The sequence below is a fragment of the Manihot esculenta genome, chromosome 2, assembly GCF_001659605.2.
Source record: "Manihot esculenta cultivar AM560-2 chromosome 2, M.esculenta_v8, whole genome shotgun sequence".
Classification (NCBI taxonomy): Eukaryota; Viridiplantae; Streptophyta; class Magnoliopsida; order Malpighiales; family Euphorbiaceae; genus Manihot; species Manihot esculenta.
This window is the reverse complement of record NC_035162.2, coordinates 10,982,695-10,999,927: the sequence shown is the minus strand read 5'-3', so window position 1 is coordinate 10,999,927 and position 17,233 is coordinate 10,982,695. Positions and strand designations below refer to the sequence as shown.

The following is a 17,233-nucleotide window of genomic DNA, read 5'->3' as shown; positions in this document are numbered from 1 at the left end:
TATTATAAAATCAATTAAAGGTATTGTCAAAAAAAAAACTCTTTCGATCATAAGAGGAACACATATTTTTAGAGTAAAAAAAATAAGAAAAAAAAATGAACCTTAATAAATTCATTAAAAATTTATATTCAAAGTAAAATAGAAAAACACCCACCACTATTTGGTCGAATTGGAGCCGCAACAAGCATGAGCTACTCTTTGTAATCATACTAGCATTGAGATTAAGGACCAACCATCCATTAAAATAAATATGGATAAAAAAAAGATGAGGTGTTCTATTCGACAATTCATTCACACAATTGAAACTCGATTCCATGAGTTATTACCTTTAGACAAATAATGAACTAATAAAGAAGTTTTATCAATTTGGAAGATAGCTATCTATGTACAAATATAACTCAATACATAAGATTAGGCACCATAGGAAACAAAACAGAAAGCACAAGTCTCTCCCACCTTTTTATTGATTTATCATTTTGTAACTAAATAAAGAAATTAGAAAAAGAGATATTTGAAAGTGGGAGGGAATTCACTCTCGTATTAGAAGGAAAAAAATTTAATTCATAATTTATGATAAAATTTATTAGTTAATTTTTTAATTTTAAAAAATATATTAAAAAGTCAATTAAATTTTTTTAAAAATACTAATTAGTTCTTATATTAATATTAGCCATTAAATATTTTACTATATAATATTAATAATTTAAAAAATATCACTAAATTTTATAAAAAATCTATTAATTAGTTTATTTATAAGGAAAATAAGTTGTTTTTACTAATCCAATTAAGTTACTTGAGAAGTGAACTTCAAAACAAATGAATGCTTAGGTAAAAAATGTGCATAAGAATAATTTGAAAATTAATTAAATATAGTGAAAATTTATTATGAAGTTATTTTATGGATCGGGTAGAGAGTTTTTTGTATGATTATTATCATTTATAGTCGCTCATTGTATTTTTATTTAGTATTTTTTTTTTATTAAAAAGTTTCAAGATGAAATAAATTTAAAAGACCTAGAGCTAGAAATGGGTATAATCCGAATTGACCTTCAAAGCAACCATTGTAGCTTTTCCTCATTTATGTATGAATTTTCAAATTGAGAGAAAAGAGCAGGGACCTAAAACGTCCTTGATCCCTCTATTGCATCTACCATCCAGAGATGAGAATTGGCGAAAGAATAGATATTTGGTTTTGGACCATATTTAAATCTTCCTGGAATTGAAAGCAACAGATGTAGGATAATAAGTAGGGTAAGTTTAACCTACGCAAAAATAACATGCAACAACAAAGCACATCCAAAAAAAATAAAAATAAAAATAAAAACAGTAGCCCAAAGAACCCTATTTAAAAGAATAGTTGACATAGAAGATATATCAAAAAACTATGTGCGCGTCGGCCCAACGGCAAGAAAAAGGAATCCATATCTAAGTCAGAGGGAGGAAGGCCTTCCCTCGCCCACATAGAGATTGTAAAGGCTGGAGGAATCAACAGATGATAAAAATATATTTTATTAATTTTATAATTAAATTCATTTTAAATATATTAAATATTAAAATATATTTTAATAATTAATAAGAGATTGTTTTGAAAATAAAATAAAATAGAGTTATAATAATTATATATAAATCATATGTAAAATGATAAAAATAGATAATAATTTTAAAATAAAAAAGATAAAAGATTATGAAATAGAGAATATTGAAAAAGATGACAAGCAAGTACAAAAAATCCTTTGAGCAGTATACAAAATGGTTCTGATCAATACAAACAGAGAAGAAATGCAGTTGAATAAGTAGCCCTCTCTTACAAGTAGACCAAAGCACCCTCCCAGAACAAAGTCTCCACCTAAGAAAACCCTTACAAATCAGCGCCGAAGACCTTAAAAGAAAAAGAACAAAAGACAGCAACCAAAACAATAAAAGAAGAAAAACTATTCACCGATAGTGAGGGACGACCCAAATGGATAGCCCCCAAACAAAACTAACCCTCCTTTGCCAAGCAGCAGGGGAAGGCAACGACCATAAAACTCAAGCAAGCAAAGAAAAACCATTGATGATAATGAGAAATTGAAGCCTATTCGTTCCCTTACTTAACCCTCTTCTCTCTTCACTTTCTTCTTCCTCTTTCTCAGTTACTTTCAAACAGCCAAACCCAATTATAAAATCAAAAAATATATCAATACATCAAATATTAATCATACATATGCTATATATTACTAAAACAAATTTGAAATTTACATAACCTATCACCTGTTGAATGGGTTAATAAGGTATATAATGAAAGCCTCATGACTGTGCATCTTAGAATCTCATCTCCTCCCACTTACTAATTAAAAAGAAAATTCTTAATACTACATATAATCAAAGAGATGCATAATTTAAATATTTATTTGCAGTAATTTTTTAAAGTGGATAGTTATTTGCCCTTTTTTCACCTTATAGGCGATAGTTATTTGGATAGCTAATAATATAAAAAATAAATTAAAATATTTTATTTAATGTTAAATTTACGTTAACTCATGATAAACTGAAACATGTATTTTTTTTTTTTTTAGTTCTTAAAATTTTTCATATATCAATTTAATCGGTTATTTTTTATTTTTACCTTAAATTGGTTCGATATAGCTTCAGTAATTAACTTTAAATCTAGATTTAAATATAAAAAAGATAAAAGCTAAAGTTCTCTTCTTATGTTGTTAGAGGCTATTGGCACCACTAGTTGCTAGCAGGTTTATTAATTATGAATTTTATCATTCATTTGGAACTAGATATGGTTGGCTGTTTGGTACTCTGTGTGCGTGGCCAGCATGTTGGGTACTCTGTGTTCCTGCCGATGATTTCCCTTTTAGATGCTGGGTACTCTGTGTGCGTGGCCAGCATGTTGTGTTTTGCGCTTATGGGTGTCTTGGCTTTTGGCTTGCTTTCTTTGCCATGTCTAGTTTTGCTGTTTGTTTATCTCATTGCAGGTCCATTTGGTCATTGGCAGGGTGTGATGCATTGGGATGAACAGTTGTTTGGCTAGGCTAGAGCTCTTCTTTTGGATTAAGCCTGTGGGCTTTATAACTGGAGAGGGATATGTGTTGTTTTTCGGGCAAGACCAACTTTTAATACAAACTTTTTTACAGAAATAGGAAAAAAAAGAAAAAAAAGAGTATCATTCAAATTTTCTAAAATCTGCACTTCTTTATTGGCTTAAATATTTCTCTGGGTAGAAAAATAAATTGTGGAGTGAAATTTGAATAAGCTGAATTTATGTATATAATGCTGGCAATTGTCATATTGAAAATGATCCATCTGAATTATTAGTTAGAAGCTTCACAACTCATAAGGGGCCCTCTTCATCAATCCACCTAATTTTTCAATCAAACCTTATACAATATCACAATCAAAATTTTCCAAAATTGTTAATGACCCCAAAATTTTCTAATTTATATTCCTTTTTTATTTAAGTTTTATTTTAATTGCAGATGTATTTCTCTTAGAGTTTTGATAAATAAATTATAACTTTTTACTATGTTAAAAAAAATTATAGCGTTTGACCTGCTTCATTTCAGTATATTTGGTGTCAAAAGATTCCAAGGAAAAGATTTGTCAAGAATTTCCAAGAGAAAGTAAACCAGAAATCTATTTTACTTCTGATAAATAACCCAATCCACACGACAAAAAAGAACCATACTTGTTTAATTTTTTTATTTAGAGAGTTGATACAAAAAATATTCAAAATTTTAGTTCTTTTTTTTTGTTGCAAAAATTAAATAATTAATTTTGCGAAACTGCAATACTAATTTGCCTTCGATTGTAATCAAACGAATCCAACGCCATGAAGACCAGATTCTAAGGGCAGATCTTGGAAATGGAGCATATTGTGGGTGGTCAATATTGTTGTATAAATCGCTTTACAGAAAAATTGGTTTAATGAACAAGTTTCCTGCTTTACAGGTCTAACCAGGGAAGCAAATTGAGTTATTGAGAGGCCAATCTGCAATCTCTCTTTGGACCCATGAAGGCTTGGTTTCTCAGGTGGCTCCATCATGATGACTATGAATTGACAGCGACTTTATTGATCGCTTGCTTTTTCTATTTGCACCATTTGCTTCTTAACAATTGCGGTATACTTGACCTACCCCCTTTTCAGGTAAATATACATAAAAGTAGCCTACCATTAATTTTCTGCATATTTGGTACGTGCGTGGATGCAATCATCCCTGAGTTTAACCAGATAAGAAGGAAAATCAAGGAGAAGGGTTTCTTTTTTCTGAGTTTTCATGTGTTTGTTGATGAAAGTGGGAGGAGGGGTGGGTTTCTTTTTTCCCCCATTTTTCCACTTTGCATCAAGTTGTTAATGATGGGAAATTTATTTTCACTATGAGAATCTTCTTGGGTTTTGCCTATTCCAGTGCAGTAACCATTGAAGAAATGACCTGATAATGGGGTCCATTTATATTTAAGCTTATGAGGTTCAATTATTTAACATGTTTTGAGAGTTGAGACCATCCAAGACATTGACTAATTTATTAGAGGTTGGTGAGAGGTGTAATCAACTTGGAAATTTTTCCTTCCCATTTAATCCCAGAGCCAAAAGTAAGAAATCACAAGTGGGAAACTTAATTTATAATAACTGCAGAGAATTATTATAACTTTTTAGTAACTCTCGATAGTTTTTTGGTTATATTTTGATTCTGCATATGATATTTTGACAGGCAACCGACTCTGGAAAAATACAATGCTCCAAATCCTGCTGTTGTTTTTTATTTAGTATGGAGACAAACTACCAGGAATCTAGTGCCTTTGTTTCCCACAATAGTCATGGCCTGAGAACAAGGAAAGGAAGAGAAAAGGAAAGGATGGTGGGGAAGAGAAAGTAGTGGAAATGGGGGATTACTTGGGTTGGGTCACTCTTTTCACTGAAAAGCAGGGATACTTATGATAGTTTTCTTATATTCTGTTACAGTATATCCTTATTTTTTTAACCAACACACGTGTAGAAATTACACATGCTTTTGGCATTATCTGGCCAAATTTTTTGATGGATGACTTCTAAATCATAAATGCTGTATAGGTTTTTCTGCATCTGAGTGAAGTTGGTGGTCCTGGAGGTCATCATTGAAACACAACATTGCTGTCTTTAAGGCTGCAATTTCTTTCCCTTCAAATTTGTGAGCTCTGGTTTTGAGTTGAAGAAGCTGTTGCCCCTTTGTTTCTGACCTTGTGTAAGTTACTGAAATGATCTTTTATCGAATTTCTTTGTGTTCTCTTGTTTGCTTTTAAGTGTACTCGGCGAGTCTGCATTATTGTTTCTCAATTGTGGTGATACTTTAGACCTCAATTATTTGTACCATACCACTAGGGATGTCTTTCATATAACTAGAATTTTTTCAGGAGATACATCTAACTAAATTATTTTCTTTAAAAAAATTCTTGTTTAAACCAAACAACTGGAATTTTAATGTTATTTTCCTTCTCTAATCCTTTTAATTGAGTTCCATATTCTAATACCTTCTACTCATATTTTCTGTAGGAAGAGAAGGTAGTTCCTCAATAATGGATGAAAAAGGGGTCTCTAGTTCACATTTAATTGTCTCAGAAGATAAGAGTAATAGTTTCTATCCAATGTATTTTGGTGTTTCTTGTGCTTTCTTTGCTCTCAAAGTCTTATCAGGACCACATCAGGAAGAAGAAAAATGGTCTGAATTATGTGAGAAAATGCTTCAAGGAAGTGCCCATCTCTTAGGATTGCTTGTATGGAGAATACAGAGAGGAGGAGCAAATAGTGAACAGAATAAGCTTCTTCATAAGCTTGAGGCTGCAGAGAAAGAGATCAAAGAGCTAAAGCAAATAAGGCATGAAGATGCAAAGGCGAACGAGAAAGTTGTTGGCATATTTGCATCACAGGAGCAGAGATGGTTGATTGAGCGGAAGAAGCTCAGGCAGCATGCTGGAGCACTTATGGATGAATTGAGGGTTCTTCAGAAAATGAAAGAAGCAGCTATTTCTGAAATAAATGATAAATTGAAGGAGATGGAGCTTCTGGTGCAGGATAAGGACAAGGCCTTAGAAGAAAAGGAGCAAAAGAGGAAGGAGTTAGAGGACAAGTTGATGAAGGCTGAAAATGTTTCTGAAGAGTTGAGAGAAACTGCAAAGCGAGAAGCTCAAGATTACTCTACTGATCTTTGGAAGCATAAAACTGCTTTTCTTGAGCTTGTGTCCAACCATCGACAGCTTGAAGCAAAGCTGGGTAGAGCACTTAGGCAACTTGAAGCCAAAAGGAAGGAAATTAATTTGGCCTTGGAACGAAAAGAGGAGTCAGTCCTGTTGACCCAAAAACTTTCAACAGAATTGGTAAAGATGCGTAAAGATTTGGAGCAGAAAGATAAAATACTGTCTGCAATGCTCAGGAAATCCAAAGTGGATACAATTGAGAGACAAATGCTTCTAAAGGAGGCTACACTATCAAAGGCTAAGAGGAAGCAAGCTGAATGCGAAACAGAAAGCTGGAGAGCAGTGCCTGAGTCTAAACATGAGAGACATTCATTGAGAAGTATGTTTGCTCACCAAGCCAATTCAAGGTCAGATCATCCTTCAATTGGTAGAGGGGCCTCACAAATTCGGAAGGGGATATCACAACCTGCTGATTTTATTCTTGAGTGCAAGAACTCTGAGTTCCAAAAGGGTGCAGAAGTTTTTACTCCATTTTCTGAGAGCGATTCACCAGAAATAAATGATGAACTAGGTAGGGGAAGAAATCCCACATTTATTTGCATCCAAATGAACATATCCTGCTTTATTAGTATTGGATATGGCTATTTTTTACAGACATAATTGATATAATTTTCCTTCATATCAAGTCCTTATGCTTAAGATATGATCATATGTCTTTGCAAGATCTTTTTGTTATGTTTATATTCCTTAACTGTTCTTGCTGTTGAAGCAATTACAACTGACATCAAGCAGTTGGAAGTGTGGGTGCGCTCAGAAGCAGAAAAGTATGCAGCCACAATTGAGAAGAGGCATCATTTGGAAATGGATGCTTTTGCAGAACAGATGAGACTCAAAGATGAGAAATTAGAAGCTTTCCATTGGCGAATGCTAAGCATGAAAATAGAAACAAAGCGACAGCAGTCTCATGTGGAAGGACTGACCCAGGAGTTGTCACAGATCAGGCATGAGAATATGAAATTGGAAGCATTGTCATTGGAAAGACAAGAAGAACTAAAAGCTTTGAAAGAGCAATTCTTTAAAGTAAAACCTCATATTAGTTGCAAGACAGCCGTACATCCATCTGTAGCTGGTCCAACATTAGCACATGATGCCTCCAATGTTAAGATTGTAAAGGGAGAACCTGCAGTAGGGGAGCACGAAACAAAAGCAGATTTAATGGAAATGTCTAAAGAGCAAGATGCAAAGAAAGAACGGGAAGTGACCTCCAATAACCAGTCTGAAAATGTTACTTTCCTGGCTCAATCTCCTGAAAAGGAGTTTGAAGAGGAGAATGTATCTAATGAGGCTTCAATGAAGGACAAAAGTGCAAGTCCAGTGGAGGTTGATACTGTTCAGAAGTCACCATTGGTTAGCCAGGCATTGGAAAACACAACAAAATCACCATGGAGGATGGATCTTCAAGCTCTTGGAGTTTCTTACAAGATCAAGAGGCTGAAGCAGCAACTCCTGGTGCTTGAGAGACTGACAGGAAAGCTAGAAATTGGGGAACAGACAGAAGACAATGACATTATCCAGAATGAGATAAAGGGCTTCCAATTACTGTTGTCTTTGCTTAATAAACAAATCAGCAGGTACCAATCTCTTCAAGGCAAGACTGATGAACTTTGCAGGAGAATGGTAAGCTCTATCCTAATTTGGTGCATTTCAGGAATTACGATGTCTTGGTTGATTTTGTTTCTTATTTAGTTTTCCTGGGCATGTATAGATTTGCATCCCATACCTGCTTTTGATGAACATTTATGTCGTTCTTAAAACGTTTCGAAGCTTAAATTTATTATTTCAGTTTCCCTAGTCCATTTTTCACCGGTGCTAGTTTGCCCCATTTTCTCAATTATTCACAGCATGATAATGATATAGACAAAAATGGAGATTCCAGTTCATTAAGAACAAAAGGAGGAACCAACACATTTGGGCATTTTCTTGAAGAAACATTTCAGCTTCAGAGATATATCGTTGCAACGGGACAGAAATTGATGGAAGTTCAGTCCAAGATTGCTTCTGGAACTGCAGAGGTCCCTGAAGATTTTGACAAGTCTGTCCACTTTGACATGCAGCGCTTTACTGCTAGCATAAGAACTCTTTCTCAGGAAGTCCAAAGAGGTCTTGAAGTTCGAATAGCTCGAATAATCGGAGATCTTGAGGGAACACTGGCATGTGAGGGGATGACACGAATGAGGAGTTAGAAACACAGGAAGAACAACTCGAAGACTAATAAACAATGGTGTCATTGTGTGATTTATAGGTGTTTATTCTGATATATGTAGAAAAATTTGTGTAGGAAAGACACCCCTTTTTTAGCAAGAGCTCATTGCCTGCAAATCTTCTCTTGTTGCAAGTTGCAGGAAATTGATACATTCGTGACTACAAAGCTTTATGTACAGAACACAAACATGGTTCACTGAGCAGAAATATTCTAATGTGCTAATCCCACTGTTACTCAGCAATCTAAGTAAAACCCAACCCAGAAATCAAAACTAACCCAACCCAGAAATCAAAGCTAAGATATAGTGAGTGGCCTTTTAATTAATAAATATAATCTCAGATTCCATTTCAGAAATAAATCTTCCAATGAGGGTAAATTACAGAATTGTCAACGTGTTATATTCTATTGCCCAATTGCATCAATTGGATTTTCTCCACCCCTAGTCCATTGAAAGAAAAGGTAAGTAACCTAACACTGGACCAAACTCTTCGGATTAAAATAATTGATGTTATTTTTTTGGAGAATTTATTATTTAATTTCTGGATATTAATATTATTAATAAATTAATTTTTATATTTTTAAAAATTTATTAATTTTAAATTTTTTTTCAAATAAATGAAAAAGAAAAACTTCTAAAATCTAATTTACCTTTCATAAATATTTTTATTTAGTTTCTGATATTGGTATTATTAGTAAGTGAATTGTTATACTTTTAAAAATTTATTAAAATCTCTTTTGTTTTAAGAAGAAAAAGGAAAAAAAGAAAAATTTAATCTTCTATTAATAATAAAAATTGATAAAATTGAATAAAAAAATTATTTTGTTGATAGAAAAAAAATTTTAATAAATTTTTTAAAATTGAAATACTGAATAATTAATAATGATAATGATAATTTTTAAAAATTAAATAGTAAATTTATTAGTAGTTTGTTTTATATTTATTTATATAACAGTGTATTGTATTGTATTTCTTTCTTTAATAGAAATAATAATGGTTTTTGTTGGAAAAAATAGATTAAGAGGGAGGTGTATGATGAGTTTGGAGGGCCAGCCTTGTCTCTCTCCCGCTCTGTTTTGAGCCTATAGGAAACCTTAGAAAAGAGAGAAAGTTGAGAAAGGAAAATAAATAAAAAAAGGCCCAACGAAGAAAAGGAAACTTCTTTTCGACAAACAAAGAAAAGAGAGAGAAAGAAGAGAGAGAAGGGAGTTGTTTGGTTCTTCGGAAGCTATCTGTCTCTCTCCCTCTCTCTCCCCCTTCTCCCCTCTTTCTCTTCTCTTTGTTCTCGTAAAACTTTCCCGAGAAAACACAAGAAAAAGCGAACGAAAAGCGAAGAAAGTAAGGATATTTTAAGAGAAAAAAAAGTAAGGGAGAAGGAAAGAATTCTGATTTTCTGGAGATTGTATTAGATTGGAAAAAAAAGGCCATTATGGAGTTGGACGGTAGCGAGTGTGTTTCATCCTCTGATGGGTTGGATGAGGATGAGATCCATCCCCACAATCTTCATCATCATCACCATCAATTTTCTTCATCAAAGCCTCACAATGCCGGCGCCAATAATAACAATAACGCCAACAATGTAGTCGGTCCCACTGGAATCGTTCCGGCCACCAGCGTCCATGAGTTGCTAGAATGCCCTGTTTGCACCAATTCTATGTACCCACCAATCCATCAGGTATTATTATCGAAATCTATTGTTGTCTGTTTATCCCACCCCCCCTCCCCCCGCCCCTTTTATATATTGGCCATATTGTTGAATTAATGAGTCTATGATGAGATTGAGTCGATTTGCATAACTGGGTTCGAAGAGATGGATGATGCTTCTAATGTGCATGTTTATAGGTTTTGTTTATTTGCTATATTTTTTTTAATTGTTTTAATTGGCTTGCATTGGGTCTATGAATAAGATCAACGACTAGATGTTTGTTCGATTGTTTTGTTCCTTCTGAACGTTTGCCTAGACAATAGTGTTCAGTGGTTTGGAAACCAGTTATAGATAAAAGACTTTGATACATAGTATGTCAATCAATGAAAACCAGAATCGGTTTAAGAGTGATATCTGTTGATGAAACTCCAAAGTATCTTGTGCCTTTTCAACTATGTGCTTATGAAGGAGACCTTGGATCTAGGTTACTAGTTGTACAGGTGTAAATGTCAAGTTTGGGATTTGAATCATTGCAATAGGTAATCATTAATACTGGATATCCAAGTGGTTACTGCATTATGGTTTAATTATGTTATAGTTTGTTATTCATCATCTATATTTGGTTAAATTGTGCTTTATCAACAATAAAAATCTCTTCTACTAACTACTGCAACCTATTTGCCTTTTTAATTAAATCTCCTGCAATCCCTAGTTTTGCCTGTGCACGAAATCCAACCAAAACAGAAAACTCATGAGCATTTCATTCACCTTCCCAACTCCTTTGGATTCCTCAATGCATTCCAATATTTCCTTCAATACTGTCCTGTGCTCTATCTTGTTATGGCTGCAAGTTCCTTCACACGCTTCCTTCCAAGAACCCCTTGAACACCTTTGGATCTTAATAATAGTATCCAACCTGATTTTCTCAGACAGTTTCAATCCAAAAGAAAATCTCCCCTTTAAAATTTTGATTCCACAGTTAGATAAAACTTCATTTTTTTCCCCTCCTGATTTCTCTTGCAAAAGAGGCAAATATTTTGTTCTCATTCTGAGGTTGAACTTGAATGAGAGAGTGAGAGGAGTAAGACAAACATAAGAATGAGAGAGAGAGAGAAAGGGAGATAGAGTGGAAACTTTTTTTTTTTTTTTTTGGGGGGGGGTTCTTTTTGACTTTGCAGCTCAATATTGCCAATTAGGATCAAAGATTAATTACAATAGAAGTTCTAAATCTATGGCTTTCTGTAATATATATTGTGGTCTTTAGTATTTCGAAATTAGCAATAAGGACCTCATTTCTTTTCTAAAAATTTTAAAGTGGGTTTTCCTTGTTGATTGGGATTAAAAGGGCTTATGTGGAGGACATATAGGGGATTCCAACATTCTCATCAGATTCTAGTGAATGATCTTCATTCGGAATATAAAGTTACAGTTGGATTAACAAAAATTATCAAATGAAAGTTCTCTTCTCAAAATCAAATTAACAAGTTGAGAGACCATTGATATATTTTATCGTCTTTTCTTAGTTCAAAAGTTCTATATATATTGATTAAATTGGGTTAGATATCATTGCCCTAAAGATGTCCAACTCAAGTATGATCCACTAGCCAGTACTCTAATATCTTTATGTTTGGGTAGGAGTTCTAAAAGATCCAGCCAGCTGAGGAACTAGTTATGTTTTAGGTTACCCCTTTATCTTAAATAAGAAAGCTTATGAATTTAATTCACGTAGAATATATATTTAAGAAACACTAAGGAATTAAGGTCATCATTTTTGTCCGCTCAATAATAGTCAATTGCATTTTTTGTTCATTTAAAGGTTTTATCCTAGTGTACTTTTATATGTATTATTGAATATGTAGATTTTAGGGTCTATTTAAGAATTTAGCTGATTGCACATTTTTCCTTCATGTGGTTTGTGTGAATGTCCCATCTATGTTATGGTCTTTCAGAATGCACACAATGATATATCTCTAGTTAATTAGATGAATGAAAATACCGGTGTGTGCAGACTAAAGTGTACCTGTATATGTGCCTCTGCTAGAGTCTCTATTTTAAGTTTTTAACTATTTTGCTTTTTTGCAGTGTCATAATGGACACACACTGTGTTCAACCTGTAAAGCAAGGGTCCACAATAGGTGCCCCACTTGTCGGCAGGAGCTTGGAGATATTAGGTGTTTAGCGCTAGAGAAGGTGGCTGAGTCACTTGAATTGCCATGCAAATATTGCAACTTGGGGTGTCCAGAGATATTCCCATATTACAGTAAACTCAAGCATGAGGTAGTTTGCAACTTCAGGCCATATAATTGCCCATATGCTGGTTCAGAATGCTCGACTGTTGGAGATATTTCTTTCCTTGTTTCTCATTTGAAAGATGATCACAAGGTGGACATGCACACAGGATGCACTTTCAACCATCGTTATGTCAAGTCAAATCCCCATGAGGTGGAGAATGCAACGTGGATGCTGACGGTAATTTTAGCATTCTTCTTAGTGTATAATATATTTGCAGCAATCAACAATATTTTATTGTGCCGTGATGCATCTATATCTGGGCTGAACTCATAGCAGCTGAATGGCTAAACAAATGCCTCTGTGGCTTTTCTTTTTGTCTATTTACTTTTTTCATACTTCTTAATGCCTGGATTCCTGATTATTGGTGTCATGCTCGCATTTTTATTAGGTGTTTAATTGTTTTGGCCAATACTTCTGCCTTCACTTTGAAGCCTTTCAGCTTGGTGTGGCTCCTGTGTACATGGCATTCCTTCGTTTCATGGGTGATGAGACTGAGGCTAGGAGTTATAGCTATAGCCTTGAGGTTGGGGCAAATGGCAGGAAACTCATCTGGGAGGGTTCTCCACGAAGCATCCGAGATAGCCATCGGAAGGTGAGGGATAGTCATGATGGCCTCATTATTCAACGAAACATGGCACTTTTCTTTTCTGGAGGTGATAGGAAAGAACTAAAGCTTAGAGTTACTGGAAGGATATGGAAGGAACAACAAAATTCTGAAGTTGATGTGTGCATACCAAATCTTTGTAGCTAAACAAGTGACTTTGAAAACGATTCCAAGATTTGTGTGTTTGAGAATATTTTGTGTTGTGAAAACCTAATGTTTGAGAGCCAAAATTTTTTGAAAAATTGGCTAGTTCCTTGCACATTTCCATAGGCACCATGAGGCTATCACGATAATTATTTAACGTCAATAAAATAAGAAGAAAATCAATTAATCATCAGAAGGATTGAGAATGGATACGAAAATCTTAAAGAGAGAAGAGTAAATTATTTGAATTAGATTCTAAATAATTATACGCATTAAAAATATTAATCAAACTCAAATAGTGTGATTTTTCACATAATACTCCACCGGTCGCGATCTCTGCTATATGCACCTAATATGAAGCAATTATAGATTTCCGGCAATTATCAGACAAATACTGCAAGATTTTTTAAACTCAAACCGATCTTTAAATTTCTGAAGATCAATTCACAATTTGTCTGCCCTCCTCCTCCTCCTTTTCAATTTAAAGATTCAACAAATAAAACCCAAAAAGGTTGAGGACTAGGGATGAAATTTTCCCAAAAATAGACAGTATAAAAAAGAGCCCTTAACAAGGATATAGATGCTCAATAGTCATAGTTGGAGGACCTTCTTCCAAGATGGCCTATTGCTAATATCATCCCACCAACAGCTCACACGCTTTCTGCTCCTTATCATATACTCCTTTTTAATGGCACCAACCAAGTAATGTATAAAGGGAATGTGGCTAAGATCGGCAAGGCTAAAAAAATCCCCAGCTAAATACTTGCTCTTGGCGAGCCTATCCTCGTAAATATCCAGAACCTTTGCCAGCTTTTCTTCACTCTCTTGGATCAGCTTCTCATCCGGAGCAAATCCCAAGACTGATGCAAATAAAATGTGAATGGCTAAGTTGTAAACATGAGGGTGGTAGTTCTGTGCCTCCACTTCTAGCCATTGCTCCACCTGCCCTCTCTCTTCATTGCTCTTTCCATGCAAATCAGTCCCCTGGAACTTGTATTTTTCTGCAAAATATCTTATGATTGCTCGAGATTCTACACATTGAAATGAAATCATCCTCATCAAGATCAGGTCCAATTATAAAAATATATACTTAAAACAGTTTAATGGAGGATAATTCATTAGCAATTACCGTATAAAGTGTAATCTCCATCTTGAATTACAGGAACCACTCCAAAAGGCTTGAATTGACATGAAGTAGAAGCAATTCAGGGCCAATCAAGGCCAGAATGAATACGACAGAAAAAAAGAAAAAAAATTCAGTCATATTGGAGTCGTTTTGAACAAAGATCATACAGTTGGCAGACTAGTGGGAATGAATAAATAAAAAAATAGAAACCTGTAAGTTAAGATATTCAGGATTTCTGTTCTCTCCTTTGTTAAGATCAACAGGTACAGTTTCAAATTCGATACCCTTCTCAATGAGGCAAATCAGCACTCGATTGACAGAAGCAGAGGCTGCACCATACACCTTCACCACCATTTTTTTTCCCTGAATCTCAAAGTAGTATAGCCAAATTAAACACATGAGGATTCTCTGTGACTGTTGTTGTAGACATTAATATAAAGGGAAATTTGCTTATCAAATATGTAGAGGTGAAGAAAGTTGGTAGGTGAAGATTTTTAATAGCATGTGAAAGTGTAGTTGAATATCTGTTGAGGTTGGTAGTGTCTGTCCTGTTCTTTCTGTTATCCCTTGTAATGAACATTCACAATTCTTCTAATCTTTATAGAAGGAAGAAAGATTAAATTATGTAAGACAATCAAGAAACAGGCATTAGACTACTAGCACATTAGTATCTTATATTTAAAAAAATAAAATATTTTCATAAAAAAAAATTGATGAACATATAGCTTATAGGAAAGCATGACATATTTTGAGAACTTAATTAAATATATATATCTTCTTACATTGCCTATGCAAGTTCGCTTTATCATACTAATCCTATCAAAGAAAACCCTTTTAAAAAAAAGAAAAATTTACTATTTAATCCTTAAATATTATCATTATTAACAAATCAATTCTTATATTTTTAGAATTTTATTAAAACGTTTTTATTTTCCCTCTCAATCAATGAAATAATCATTACGTCATTTTCCTGTTAAAAATAAATAAAGAATGAGAAATAATTTTTAAAATCCAATTTTACTCTTATTATTAACAAGTTACTCTCTATATTTTTAGAAATTTATTAAAACGTCGTTATCTATTCTCATATGTATTAAAATATTCTTATTATTTCTTTCCATCAACAAAATAGTCTCTTTTCCTTATACTTCTCAAAAAAAAAAAGAAAAAGAAGAAGACGATGATGACGAAGGAAAAGAAGAAGAAAAAAATAAGAAAATATCATGATGAAGAATAAGAGAAGAAGAAAAATCGCCTCCTTCTTAAAAAAAATAATAAAAAGAAAAATTAAAAAAAATAAAAGAAAAAGAAGAAAAAAAAAAGAACTAAATAAAAAGAGGAGGATGAAGAATAGACCAAGAATGAGGAGGATGAAGTAATTTGGTCTTTTATTATATTTTTTTAACAAAAAAAATAGACGGAATTGTAATAGGATTCTAAAAATATAAAAATGGTCTTATTAATACTAATAATATTCAGAATTAAATTATAAATTTTTTTTAAAAAATTAAATAAAAATAAAAACAAGATATCACATCACATCAACTTTATTAAATAAATGACAAGTGCTTTATTTTTTTAAATGAATAGAAGAAAATTAAAATATAATTTTTTGTTTGAAAAAAAAAAAGAGATTTTTAAACGTAAGAATGCAGCTTATTTTGGAAGCATTATTTGACTTCAAAAGATTTTTTTTTTTTTTTCATTTACTACGTTACCAAAAGTATATATATATATTTTCCCTTTAAAAGATGATATGTTCAGAAAATCGTGTGGAATTTTACAACCACAGATTGCCAATAATAAACTTTGTCACTTTTCTTGATATGAAAGATCGTAAAGAAATAAAGCATAAAAGAAGAAGATAGAAACAACATTAGTGCAAAATTTTTCGTAAAAATTGAATTTAATCATTTTTGAAAATTTTCTTATTTAAAAATAAATGAATTTAATTTTTTAATTTAAAAAATTTTATTTTTAAAGAAAATAAAATGATATATTAATTTATGAAAATTTGTAAAATTAATTTTTCCATAAAAATCAGCATGAGTAATACATATGATTCACGAAAGACAACCGACTCAAATAATTATGTTTGGGTGGTGGGACTCTCAAATCTCTGTAATGAATTTTTATCTTTTCAGTCATCAATCTTCTTTACATCTCTTCATTTAAATGATATACATATATTAATACCAATTAAAAAATTAATTAATTAATTGTATAAATTGTGACGTGTTTGAAATTTACCTAAAATGTTAAATACAAAAGCAAGCTGTTTGTGGCTGTGATGAATAATCTTTAAGCTTCTTGAAAGGTCAAAATTATATAATTTTTGTAAAAAAAAAATCAAAATCTGATAAGGGCATATTAATTATAAATATACACAAATTGCGTAATGAATTGACTTTCAATATAACAACATTTCCTAACAAGTGGATGACAACAAAACAATTAAACCTAATTTACGTATTGCTTTTTAGAAATTAAATCAAATTAAATAAATTAAAAATTAAAATTTTAATATTTATAAAAATTAAACTGAATGAATTTTAATTAGAAGTGAAATTGAACTGAACCGATTTGATTTAGCTCGATTCAGTTTAATTTAAATTTTTAATAAATTTTTTTATTTTTTAAACTTTATTTTTAATATTTTAAAATTTAATCTTAATATGATTTAACATCTCTATATTATTGAAAATAATATATTATTATTAATTTAATTCAATTTTTTTAAAATTCTTTTAATTAAAATCGAACGGAACTAAAATAATTAAAATTTTTAAAATTAAAAATCAGACCGAACTTAAATAAATAAAAAATCAAATTAAAATTTTAAATTAATTCAATTTGATTGATTTTTTTAATTTGAACCAAATATTATTCCACCTAACTTTGTCCAATTCAAACAACCCGTTTTAATGTACTCTTATCTCATTAACGTTTGACTTCCCATTATATTACTTTCATCAATATTTTGAATTATCAATATTGCATTT

At 32.3% G+C, this 17,233-nt stretch overlaps 3 protein-coding genes across 4 annotated transcripts; 2 read left to right on the top strand and 1 right to left on the bottom strand.

Annotated features, from left to right (window-relative positions):
• The first annotated feature begins 3,773 nt into the window (after positions 1-3,773).
• On the top strand, positions 3,774-8,573 carry LOC110609036 (myosin-9). 2 transcript variants are annotated; one of them, XM_021748350.2, is made up of 5 exons: positions 3,774-3,865; positions 3,940-4,135; positions 4,701-5,210; positions 5,519-6,730; positions 6,929-8,028. In XM_021748350.2, the coding sequence occupies exons 4-5, from the start codon at positions 5,542-5,544 to the stop codon at positions 7,903-7,905; spliced, it is 2,166 nt and encodes a 721-aa protein (XP_021604042.1). In that variant the 5' UTR covers positions 3,774-3,865; positions 3,940-4,135; positions 4,701-5,210; positions 5,519-5,541; the 3' UTR covers positions 7,906-8,028. The 2 variants fall into 2 exon arrangements, with proteins under 2 accessions (XP_021604042.1, XP_021604040.1); XM_021748348.2 differs by lacking the exon at positions 3,774-3,865 and adding an exon at positions 8,061-8,573 and having other exon boundaries at positions 3,937-4,135; positions 6,929-7,836.
• A 980-nt stretch (positions 8,574-9,553) lies between these two features.
• LOC110609037 (E3 ubiquitin-protein ligase SINAT5) lies at positions 9,554-13,203 on the top strand. Its single transcript, XM_021748351.2, has 3 exons — positions 9,554-10,095; positions 12,148-12,534; positions 12,746-13,203. Exons 1-3 carry the CDS (start codon positions 9,850-9,852, stop codon positions 13,106-13,108), a joined length of 996 nt encoding a protein of 331 aa, XP_021604043.1. The 5' UTR covers positions 9,554-9,849; the 3' UTR covers positions 13,109-13,203.
• Positions 13,204-13,485: 282 nt separating this feature from the next.
• Positions 13,486-14,811, bottom strand: LOC110608603 (glutathione S-transferase F9). Its single transcript, XM_021747872.2, has 3 exons — positions 14,442-14,811; positions 14,235-14,283; positions 13,486-14,136 (listed from the first exon to the last, which is right to left on the bottom strand). Exons 1-3 carry the CDS (start codon positions 14,628-14,630, stop codon positions 13,697-13,699), a joined length of 678 nt encoding a protein of 225 aa, XP_021603564.1. The 5' UTR covers positions 14,631-14,811; the 3' UTR covers positions 13,486-13,696.
• Between the last annotated feature and the right edge of the window lie 2,422 nt (positions 14,812-17,233).